Source organism: Cervus elaphus, chromosome 24 (assembly GCF_910594005.1).
Source record: "Cervus elaphus chromosome 24, mCerEla1.1, whole genome shotgun sequence".
Classification (NCBI taxonomy): Eukaryota; Metazoa; Chordata; class Mammalia; order Artiodactyla; family Cervidae; genus Cervus; species Cervus elaphus.
Genome location: NC_057838.1, coordinates 57,021,244 through 57,033,959, shown reverse-complemented (window position 1 = coordinate 57,033,959; position 12,716 = coordinate 57,021,244). Strand labels below are relative to the sequence as shown.

The 12,716-nt window shown below is 37.1% G+C and overlaps 1 protein-coding gene across 4 annotated transcripts in view; it reads left to right on the top strand.

The window, feature by feature from the left end:
* The window catches only part of CACNA2D3 (calcium voltage-gated channel auxiliary subunit alpha2delta 3), an 846,876-nt gene extending 834,445 nt beyond the window's left edge, over nt 1–12,431 (top strand). For 3 of the 4 annotated variants that reach the window (XM_043885641.1, XM_043885642.1, XM_043885643.1), the window contains 3 exons: nt 7,164–7,276; nt 7,481–7,563; nt 12,021–12,431. In XM_043885641.1, coding sequence (XP_043741576.1) covers nt 7,164–7,276; nt 7,481–7,563; nt 12,021–12,113 — 289 coding nt within the window. In that variant the 3' untranslated portion in view covers nt 12,114–12,431. Of the gene's footprint in view, nt 1–7,163; nt 7,277–7,480; nt 7,564–12,020 lie in introns of those variants that run through there. The other variant, XR_006337469.1, reaches the window with a different exon arrangement.
* The last annotated feature ends 285 nt before the right edge of the window (nt 12,432–12,716 follow it).

Genomic DNA, 12,716 nt, shown 5'->3' with positions numbered 1-12,716 from the left:
GGTCCATCTTTAGTCTACCACAAGAAGAGAGTGAGGGGCCTAGCAAGGAGATTGGGGTTCATAGAAAGAGGTGTTTTCCTCCAGGGAGTACTTTTTCCTGCTAGGGTCCAGATGGGTGGTGGGAAATTCTCTAAGAGTCTTCTGTGTTTTGGGAGTATCTGAAAGAGGGCAAGTTCAGCCCTGGCTAAGTGTCTGCAGGGTGGCAGGTGTGATGATGTGTCCTGTCTGAAAAAGAGATCTGGAAAGAGAGGCCTAGGCTTGGGGAAAGAGCAAGTGGCCTACAGCTGGGCCAGCAAAGATACCTGTTTCCCAGGGGACAGGTTGACAGTATGGAAGATTGTCGCCATTTTGCTTAACTCAACAAAGGGTTGCTCTCCAGGTGAGATACGCACTAAGGGCAGGGGGCTGTGGGGAGAATGCTGACGGCAAGAACTGCATGGATGGTCATGTCGGATCTGTGTTGAGGAGCCCTGGGTTCTCAGGAGAATCCACGATGACCTCACACACACACACAAAAGCCAGCATTGGGGTGCTGGGCCACACAGAGGACACCAAAGGCCAAGCTGTTACAAAAGCTGTTGTGAGAGCTTGCACCAAGGCCTGGTGAGTAGGAGAAACTTGCTTCTCTGCTGCTCCATTTTCCCCTTCTCCTTTCCCGGAAGGACTGAAGTAGCTAGAAAATAGAACCTTGAAGGAATGACTAGTGTAGAGCTTCAAACTAGATACGAAATTAAAGTCGTAAACTAGATTGGACTAATTTTGTTAACCTCAAGTGGTCAGAAAGTTAGAGAATCTATACATAGTATCATTTGGAGTTGAGAAAGTAATAATTCAATACAGTGGGGTTGAAAATAGAGACAAAAAATTGTTTCAGAAATTCCCTGGTGGTTCAGTGGCTAGAACTCTGCATTTTCGCTGTCGAGGGCCAGCTTCAATCCACGATCAGGGAACTAGGATCGCACAAGCTGCGCCATGGGGCCAAAAAAAAAAAAAAAAATTGTTTCATGTTGCTATCTCTATTAAGCTGAGACAACTCAATAAGCTTGCTCATTTACATTCCTGGGTTAATCCTCATGCTGTGTGCTATATTTTAGTGTCCTACCGAAGTGTTTGCTGCATTTCATTTAAGATCTTTGCATCAATATTCATAAAAAGAGATTATCCCATAGCTTTTATTTCTTTTTTTTTGTTTTTTTTTTTTGTATAATCTTGGTCAGATTTTACATCAAGGACCTTGATAAAAGGAATTCAAAGTATTTTCTTCTTTCTCTGTGCTCTGAAGCAGCTTAAATATTTTAGAACTACTTGTGCCTTGACATGCTAATGTGATTGACCTGTGAAATTTCCCTGACACTTTTGAGTGTGAGCAGGGGAGGCCCTGCTCTTCATTCTTTCACCTTGTTTGAACTGAACCGTGAGTAAGTGCTGGTGTTCCCCTTATACTTCTTCCATGCCACAGGATACCACGGCTATGGCTTGGAAGACAGCCTCAATATTTAATTTCTAGTTTAAATTTAAGCCATCTGTCACCCATTGCTTGCTCTCCACAATGCATGGGCCTGGGTCAGTGTAGGACATTTAGGGGCACATTGGGAGAAAATGAGCATCTCCCCACCTCCAAAGAGTAGGGTCCTTTGGAGATCCACATACCTGATCCACTCAGAGAATAGTACAACCTAGAACATGATCATTGTCAGATTCGAATCAGTTCCCTGTGACTTACTCATTGTCCTTTATCTTTGGATAAAATATGGAAAATTTGTGAATGATAAAAATTGATAAAAAGTTAAAAAACATTTAAAAGGTTTTAAGATTCTGTCCTAACCAATTATTTTTTAAGCCATTATTTTGTACCCAGTTAATCAAAAGCAAACCAACCAAGTTCCCCAAGCGTGCATCCTGGGGTCCTCTGGGAACTTAGCTATAGGTTCCCCCACCACTGTCACACATGCTTGTCCAGGCAGCATTTGGGGGGAGCAGTGCAACCGCTTTCCTCATCTGGGTAGCAAAGCCCCTTGGCAGATAGTCAGTCCCTCTTGTCAAGAAAGGCTGTCTTAAAATTGCATCATCATTTTTCCTGTAGTTCTTTCTCTGTCTGCTGTGAATGGAAGAGGGAGGACTGGGTTATTTCAGTTCCAGCAATGGACACATCAAAATTGCTTCCCTTTTCCCTACTCTGTTTCCCTTGAGGACCTAATTTATTTCACGCATTTTGACCTATCTCTGCTTGGAAACGACCGCTGTGGTTCTCTGTTGAGGCATTTCCCTTCCGCCTTTTCTGGCCCACAGGCCAACCCCCCAGGCCACAGTTCCTCTGCACAGTGATGTCAGTCTGACTGCTGGGCCCAGCTGGATGGAGGTGTGTTTTATGAAGTTCAACCCTGCACCCTGGGCCATAAATACACATTGTGTGCATAAATGTACAGCTAACATTGGCCAGACCCCTCCAAAGAACCATGTTAATAAGCAGACAGTAAGTCTTTAAAATATGGAAAAGCAGTTAATCTTTCCGCTGGCAAATCCTTCATAGGGGGTTGTTTTCCTCCACTGCAATAATAGCTGCCTGCAAAGATTTTCATCTCCTAGGACTCGAGGTATAAGTGGGGGGTTACTGTGGAGCTTCATGAGCACACTTGGGGAGTCTTCACCTTACGGGGTAATGTGTTAAAAGGAATAATGTCCTATACTGGTCATCATTAAGCATCCATATTGAGTCTGGGTCTGCCCTCAAGGGGCTTGAGCACTAATAATTCCAGTGTAAGACAGAAAGCCGGTTGCCTATGATTGCAGTCCCACAACAGGCCTGGCTCCAGAGGTGTGCAGCTCTGCCTGTGTTTCTCTAGGAAGTCACTTAATCTATTGTTTCCCCATCTTTGAAACAATCACATCTTTTTTTCATATAGCTTCTGTAGAAGATTACTTATGCTCTCTGAGTCCCAGTTTTCTCTTTTGTAAAATAAAAACATCAATACTCTTTGCTCCCAGCACAATATTCCATTTTATAAATGTTTGAAAAATACCTGTACACATTCTCTTTATAGAGAACTCCAGTGTTATAGATTACATTTGTTTCCATGGACAGTTATTCCCAGTCTTCTCCTCTTTTCCACCACTGCCATCCTGTTCTCTCCCCGCCATCTCCTCCTCCCTTGCTCTCTCTCCCACTGATGATATGATAGGAGGATCAAACTTGAGGATAGGGATGGGGATTCATTAGGCAGAACGTGCGTGGAGCCAATACATGCTTGCTTTTTGGAGAGACGAAAGGTCAAGTTTTTAAACTGCCTCTAATCTGTTGAGCAGCCATGACTTCTATCTGTGTGTCTCAGGTAGAGAAAGGGAGTTGCCAGTGGGTTGACTTGAAGGAGAACATAGATGATGGCTGTCAGTCTGGAGATGACATGATTTGTGCCTTAAAAAATATTTAATTTCACTTGGTCCTTCCATTCCTTTTATCACTAGAAAGATACTTCATATGTTCTGATCTTTTTTGTGTTCTACCCACGTGTGTTCCACTTGTTTTGTACATTTATTCCTTCTATGTTATCTCATGTTATTCCTAATGGAAATGATAAGTCTTATCCATCCTATTTATTTTTCCTGTTCTCTGTAGCAGAATCAAATGCTGTTAGATGAGTATTTTGAAATATTCCTGAAAATATTTATGTATAGTTTTTCAACATTATTTTCCCACTTACTATGTTTTGGATAATCTTTCATAATACTAAATAGACATCTTTTACCCTTTCATCTGTTGCCAAGTAAACCATAGAACAGATACACTGTTGCTTATTTAATCATTCCTATACTGATAGACTTTCAGATGGATTTTGTTTTTTCCTCCTCTCCATGAACAAGGTTACCAAGAGCATCTTTATATGTTGTCTTGGGTTTTTGAACAATAATTTCTCTTACTGAGAAGTAAAACTACTGGAAAAGTAGGATCTAAATCATTTTCACTGAAACAGTAACAAATTATTTATATATTGCCTATAAAAGTTTACTTTCCCACCAACAGTGTAAAATAATAGTCACTTCTTCAAACTCTCAGTCATTTGATATTACCATAAAGTTTTGCCATTCTGATGGTAAAAAATGAGTTTGATTATTTCTATTTCATTTTAATTTACACATACTTAATTTTAGTGAGATTGGACCCCTTTTACATATCAGTTGTCCATCTGGGTTTCCTCTTCTGTAAATTATCTCATGGGTTTTAATACTAATTAGGGACAAACAATTTCCTTCTTCTCTCTTTTTTCTTATAAACTCAATTTTATACAGTTGTCCAGACTATATTTATATGGAATCTTAGGATCATCACCTCAAATTCCATCAAAATTCCTGTTGGGATTTTATTGAGATTACTTTGAATTAAATGATTTCTTGAAGGAGAATGACACCTTTAATATATAACTGTTCCCTTTCACTACCACTGTGGAATTAGGGTTTTTTTATGTTTAGTAAAGTTTAATCATTTTCTTCATAAAGAAACATCTTTTACTAGATTTATTCTTGGGCATTTCATAGTAATTATTGATACTATCAATGGTTCTTTATTTCATAAATATTTTTTCATTGGTTATTGCCAGTGTCAAGGAAAGATTGTGGTTTTATATGCTGATTATGTAACTGGTTAACTTGCTTGGTTCTTTTTTGTGTTCTAATAGTTGGTCAGTGGGTTCATATGGATTTTCTACAAACACAGTGATATCTGTTCTTTGGGTGATTTGGTAGTTTTCATTTGTGGGTAGATTCTCAATGAGCATTTCAGATTTTTTTCATGCAACTGGTTTGCTTGTGTTTTTATAGCCTGGCCAAATGTTGATAATTTATACATTATCCTCCAACATGTGTTTGCTCTAAGTTTTCAAATTATTTGTAATGATATACATAATACTCACTTAAAAAGTTTACAATACCTCTGTCTCTTTTGGGTTTTAATGTAACTTTGTAACTTCTTTTTCTTGATTAGGAGTGTCAGAAGTGGACTTATGTCCTTGTTCTTTTAAGTCTGAGTTTGATTCTTGTAGGTATCTTCACATTTTTACTTGCCTTTTCTTCTTCTTTTATCTTTATAAATTCATTCTGTCATTGGCTCAGCAAATATTTACTGAGCATCTGCCCTGTCCCAGTCATAACTCTAGGTGCTGGGGATAAAAGATGACCATGGGCAGACACAGGCAACTTTTTTCCCATGGAAACCACAGTTTGCTGTCAGGGGGCAGACAGTGAGCAGGTAAGGAGGAAGTGGAGGCAAAGAGATTTGAGAAGAAAGGCAATGAGGTTGTTTATTTGGTGTCCTTGACAAGAACCAATTCAAGAGTGTGGTAAGGACAACAACCTTATTGGAGTGGATTTTTGAAAGGAAACAAGTGAAGAAGTAGAGAAACTGAAAGAGAGGGAATGAGAAAAAGGGAGAGAGAGCAAGAGAGAGCGATTGTTAATACCTCTTCTTAGGAGTTGTATTATAAATGAGGACAGGGAAACAGGGTAGTAGCTAAAGGTAAGTTAAACTGAAGAGAATGGCTAGAAAGACAGGAGGAACTACTTACACATGCAATGATCACCTCTCTCCTCTTCCATCGGTCACATCTTTGCAGGAGCCTGAGGGCTGGACTTTGGAGAGGGGCATTAGTCCTTAGTCCTAGTATACCACAAGGGGGACTGAGGGTAGGACACAGGCACAGGTTTATGTTCTTACTTTTCCAGCTTCTTGTTTCAAAAACACAGTTCATTTATTTGCAGATTTTTTTCCCAATAAAAAATATTTAAGGTCATACTGCACAGATTTGAGCCTGGGCTGTTCTCAAATTGATGTATTTTTAACTATTAATTTCCACTGTTTATATTTTTTTGCTATTAATTTCTAATTTTATCCAACTGTAAAAGAATATGTAATTGATGCCTTCTGCTCTTTGGAATGTGTTGCAGTTCCCTGAATTTGAAAATAGCATATTCTGTATTACTTAGGTCTGAAAAGTTTTTGCTGTCAATTTTATCAATAAATAAGTCATGTGTTCATCAAATACTTTTGGTATTTCTATCAGCTTGTACATCATGATCATAAAAATTCATGTCATATCTTATTATACTATATATACTTTAAAGAATAGAATGTATTTATTGAGAGAAAGATGAATAAAGATAACTTACAGAGAAATTGCCCATTTTTTTAAGATTATAGTCTAGTTCAACTGACTAAACTGAATTTGGTAAAAATATCATGAAAAATTTATGTGACAGGATTCTGGACTTGGGCTAAATATTCAGTTAATCTATTTGCTCTAGAAGAATATGGGATTTGTTCTCCAACTTGTTCCTCCAACGATCCGATATTTCTGGTTCAAGAAGTATTATTATGATGACATTACTTTGTCATTTCAGTGTAGTAGGTCAGATGAGAAAGAGGTATCATTAAACTTACTTATGTTGGACTAACTGTACAGATTGACCCAGAAGATTTTTTTTTTTTTTAACGTGAGGAAGGAAAGCCCAAAATGGCAGAGTCAAAGTATGTGTACTCATCTTCTCCTGCGAAAACACCAAAATCATGACTAGCCATATGGCCTTAGTGCCAGCATAACTTGGTCTCTGAGAATATTGGAGCTCCTTAACCAACTAGCATTGATTTCATTCTAAACAATATACCTCTGTTATGGGCAGACATTGTGCAGAGTGATTCAGGGAAAGGTCTAGGAAGTTCATGTTCTTTTATGATTACTATGACATGGCTTCAGTCTATCCTTGAGGTTAGGAGGAGAGAAAAATACACTCAGAAGAACATCAAATGCAATTTGCAGTGGTGTTTAAGCCCTAGGAGAAGAAATGAGTCTTGGAAAAGTCTAACCTCTTAGAGCTTAGAAACTGAGGTAATTTAGCCAACTCTGACTCTCCTGTTTCACGCACATAAAAGTCTAGTCTTTCCAAGATGAGTTGTATGAGCTATGTATGGACGTAGCTATTGTCTTCTTAGTGAAGCTTCAGCTTTGAAATGAAGAGCCTCATGGAAAGAGGCAACTTGAGTAGTAAACCAGTCTCTGAAACTTGTTTTCCAAAATACTATAGCAGTTCTCCCACTCTGGAGGAAGTTTTCCTCATGGCTATTAACTTGCAGGATGGTAAATGACCACTCACTATCTCTCTGCCTCTTGTTCCAACAGGTCCTTTGTCATTCAGCAGATTCCGAGCAGCAATTTGTTCATGGTGGTGGTGGACAGCAGCTGCCTCTGTGAGTCTGTGGCCCCCATCACCATGGCGCCCATTGAAATCAGGTATATCCTTTTGTGTGTCAGTCTAGCCACTACTAATGAAGCTGGTAAGGGGGAGACTTAGGGGAAAAAATCTTAGAGAGGGAGAGATGATGTTCTTTCCACTGTTAGAGAGAAGTTGTTAAGGGAGCCAAGTGCCAGGTTTTGACGTCTGAAATGCAGAATAAGGAAAAGGAGCATCTTGGAAATATGCCTTAACTACAGTCAACATAATGAATCCCTTAAGTGTGAACGTTTAAAGGCCCAGAAGATCAGAAGGCGTCCGGAATCTTGTCATGGCTTCCATCCTGAGGTAATCTGACACCCCCTCCTATTCTTTTCCCATCAGATTCTCCATGAGGATCTCACAGCCATCAGAGAACTATAGCTCAAAAGTTTACTCTTGAGAAAGTCATCCCTTTCAGGCAAACCAAGAAATTATACAGGAAGGCTAATGGTACTCTACGTTCGGCCTCTCAATGCCTTCTTATTTAGTCTATACTTAATAGTCTTTTCTTATTATATTCACATATATTTTTTAAAAGCCTCTTTACTATCTTCCCTTTTACAAATGTGCTATAGTTTTACCATTTTCTACTATTACACATAAAGTGGCTCTGACCATCTTGTTTTACTTATTTTAACTTGTAGTTAAAATTATTTTCCCTTGCTTACTTTTATTTATTTTTCCTTGCTTACTTTTAGACAGCCTTTTACTTATAAAAAATTCATGTAAAGCAAAAGTCTCAATATTAATGTCAGATTAAGAGTCACAATATCTAAATGTGGGATAAGCCTTTAAATCCCCTATAACACATGAGGTCACAACTATAAAGGCACTACATTTACACCAAAAGTGATGATCAGAGAAAAAATTAAGCTTGTATTAAGAAAAGTGAACTTATCATAGATGTAGGTGAATTATGTCCTTCAAAGGACAAAAAAATTTAAATATAGCAAAAAAGTTACAATTTAAAAATACTCCACCTCCATCTTGAAAAATAGAAAACTGGCCTAGACCAATTACTATAGGGATACAGAGAAGATATTCATTTTTTGTAAAATGCCACCATAGCCCACTGAGTGTTAATGTCACCTATAAATAGAAAATAATTTTAATGTTATTTAAACTATCCAAACACTAGAAAATATTTTAAAGTCAGTGTAGTACTAAGAAGAATTTGGAATTTATTGAGAATGTTTGCTTCTGTGTTCAAGGGAGAGTTCAGTAACAACATATGCTGTAAAGGCTTTTAATAAAGTCCAATGATCACCTCTAATGAAAGGTCTATGTAAAATGGAAATATGAACAATTGTCCCAAAACAATTAAGCCGCTTCATTTGAAACCAGAACTGCATGCTGCTGCTGCTGCTAAGTCGCTTCAGTTATGTCCGACTCTGTGCGACCCCACAGACAGCAGCCCACCAGGCTCCTCTGTCCACAGGATTCCCCAGGCAAGAATACTGGAGTGGGTCACTGTTTCCTTCTCCCCAGAACTGCATACTTAGCACTAAATTCACAAGAGTAAAAATCTTTTAAAGTTAATAAGACAAATTGCTTTGGAAACTAGATACATGATAAACACTAAAAAACAAAAGAGCAACAACAATGACAAAAAAAAAAAAAAAAAAACCCAGTTTTCTTCTTTAAGGTTCTAGATCCAATAGGATAAAGTCAGTGGAACAGAATAGATACTCTTATGTATGACAGAAATTCAGTTCAAAGGAGAGAACATAGAATTGACTTAAATGGTAAATGATGGTCTCATAAGAAATTATAGGGATTGGACCCATACTTCTGGATTGGAAGAATTAGCATTATTAAAATGGATGTAGTACACAAATCAGTCTACAGATTTAATACAATCCCTATCAAAATACCCACAACATTCTTCACAGAGCTAGAACAAATAATCTTAAAGTTTATATGTTACCATAAAAGACTCGGATCACCAAAGCTGTTCTAAGAAAAAAGAACAAAGCAGAAGGCATAACCATCCCAAGTTTAAGACAGTGCTACAAAGCTACAGTAGTCAAAACAGCATGGTGTTGCCACAAAAACAGACATATGGATAATGGAACAGGATAGAAAGCCGAGAAATAAACCCACATGCCTATGTCAATTAATCTTCAACAAAGGAGGCAAGAATACACAATGGGAAAAAGATAACCTCTTCAACAAGTGGTGTTAGGAAAGCTGGACAGTCACATGTAAATCAGTGAAGTTAGAACACATCCTCACACCATACACAAAAATAAATTCAAAATGCCTTAAAGATTTAAATATAAGACATGGCACCATAAAACTCCTAGAAGAAAACATAGGCAAGACATTCTCTGATATAAATTGTACCAATGTTTTCTTAGGTCATTCTCCTAAGGCAATAGAAATAAAGCAAAAATAAACAAATGAGACCTAATCAAACTTATAAGCTTTTATACAGCAAAGAAAACTATAAACAAAACAAAAGGAAAACCTAAGGGGTGGAAGAAAATATTTGCAAATGATGCAACTGAAAGGGCTTAATTTCCAAAATATACAAACAGCTCATACAACTAAAAAACAAAACAAAGCCAGACAGCCCAATTGAAAAATGAGCAGATGACCTAAATAGACATTTCTCCAAAAGACATACAGATGACCAACAGGCACATGAAAAGATACTCATCATCACTAATTATTAGAGAAATGCAGATCACAACTACAATGAGATACCATCTTATACCAGTCAGAATGACCATCATTAAAAGGTGTACAAATAACAAATGCTAAAGGGAATGTGGAGAAAAGGGAACCCTCCTACACTGTTGATAAGAATGTAAATTAGTGCAGCCGCTATGGGAAACAATATGGATGTTCCTCATAAAGGTAAAAGTAGAGTTGCCATATGATCCAGCAATCTCACTACTGGGCATGTATCCAGACAAAAATATCATTTGAAAAGATATGTGCACCCCTATCTTCACAACAGCACTGTTTACAGTAGGCAAGACATAGCAACAATCTAAATGTCCACCAACAGATGAATCTATAAAGATGTGTAGTGCATATATATATATATACACTACACATATATATAATGGAATATTACTCAGCCATACAAAAGAATGAAATAATGCCATTTGAAGCAACATGGAGGAACCTAGAGATTACTATACTAGCTGAACTAAATCAGAAAGAGAAAGACAAATACCATATGATATCCCTTATATGTGGAATCTAAAATATGTCACAAATGAGCATATCTACAAAACAGAAACAAACTCACAGATAGAGAGGTGGGGGGAAAGGACTGGAAATTTGAGATTAACAAGTGAAAGCTATTATAAATGAGATGGATAAACAACAAGGTCCTACTGTATAGCACAAGGAACTTTATTCAGTATTCTGTGATAAACCATAATGGAAAATAAAATGGGAAATATATATATATATATATATATATATATATATATAGAGAGAGAGAGAGAGAGAGAGAGAGTACACTTTGCTGTAAAACAGAAATTAATACAACATTGTAGATCAATTATATGCCAATGAAAGTTTTAAAAGAAATAAAAAAAGAAATTCTAGGTATTGGAGAGACCTTCCTATCCAAGACCAAAAAAATATGGAAGAAAAACAGATTTATTTAACTATATAAAAATTATAACCTTTGATGAAAAAAGATAACTGAGAGTCAGTATCCAATTTATAGAACCTGAAAACATTTATAAATCAAAGTATAAAGAGCTTTTTAAATTGATGAAGCAAAAACTACATTTAAAAATAGATCAAGCTCTGAGACTTCCCTGGAGGTCCAGTGGTTGGGACTTTGCCTTCCAATGCAGGGGGTGCAAGTTCAATCCCTGGTTGGGGAACTGGGGTCCCACATGATTCACGGTCAAGAAACCAAAATTTAAGAAACAGAAGCAATGTTCTACCAAGTTCAATAAAGACTTTAAAAATGAACTACATATATATATATATATAAAGATCTTTAAAAAAAAAAAGAAACAACCAAGGACATGAAAGATACAAGTCATTGGATGATCAGAAAATACAGGTACCAGTGAACTATCTGGCAATAGCCCTTGAAGGCAAAAATATCCTTTAGCTCTGCACTCTTATTCCTGGACATCTTTACCTTAGGCCAGAGCAGGAACAAATATCATTTTGGGGGAAGGACTTGCATTCAACAGTCTTTGTAACAGTAGAGAACACATGAGAAGATGAGCAACAATCAATAAAAGAAAAAAAAAAAGACTGAATAAAAGAAACTTAGAATAATGGACATGGAGAAATTTCTATCAATTAGTGGATGAAAATCATGGTACAGAAAGGAGTAAATAATATGATTTAATTTTTGTAAAACAGAACCTCCCTTCCCTGCAATTAAAAAGAAGTCACGTGTTAATAAAACCTTCCATAGCCAAGTCTCTGAAATGATCTGAGATGTGATCATTTACTTAGAAGGTCAATATTTTGCTTTTATAAAATAATCACAACAGACATCTCTACCAACAGTCCTTTACCTCTTGAATGTTCTGCATTGTAGCATGCAAAAAGTCATTTTGAGTATTTTATGCATTGACAAGTGAAGTCAGAGGTTGTCTTTACTAATGTGATGAAATGTACACAAGCCCATTTCCCGGACATTATCTAGATTCCAAATGACTTTGTTCGTATGCTGGACAGCAGGGAGAAATCTGGGGACACCACATACCTTGGGAAGTTTAAGGCATCTTGGAATCCGTCTCTGCTCTAACCAACCCTGCCTTTCCCTGTAGGAGAATGCGAGGGAGTGTGGGGGTGCACCGAATCTCCAGGCCAAGATGGTCCTTATCCTGTTTCCTCTGCTTTTGATGCTCTTCTCAAGGTGACACTGATGGAGATGTTCTCTTGGCATGCTAAATTATGGATAAACTGTGAACCAAACTATGGTGCGACATAGGAGACATGAAATATAGTCCAACCATCAGCATCTCATGATTTTAAACTGTGCGTGATACAAACTCTTAAAAATATGTTGACAGAAAAGTTATCTTTTTACTTTGCCAGTCATGCAAATGTGAGTTTGCTACATCATTATCATCCTTCATCAGAAATGGGACTGCAAGTGGGCAGCATCCCTTCTGCTTGAAACCCATTGAAACCAATTTAAAACTGTGTACTTTTTAAATAAAGTATGTTAAAATCATAATCTCCTGGTTTGGGTTTTGTTATCATTTTATTGCTGAGAATACAGACTGAAAAGTGCATGAAAAAGTCACCCATTCCAGACAGCAAGAAAGAATGGTTGTTGGCAGAGACTTTACTCTAAAGCAGATTCTAGACAAACATTTAACAATTGTTTAGATGCCGTACTCTGTTTTAAAAATATTTACAGAAGTAAATCAAAATATCATCTACATCAGAAGAATTTATTACACAGAATCCTGAATTTTGTTGAATAAAACTTCAATAGAAATCATAATTTGGATGAG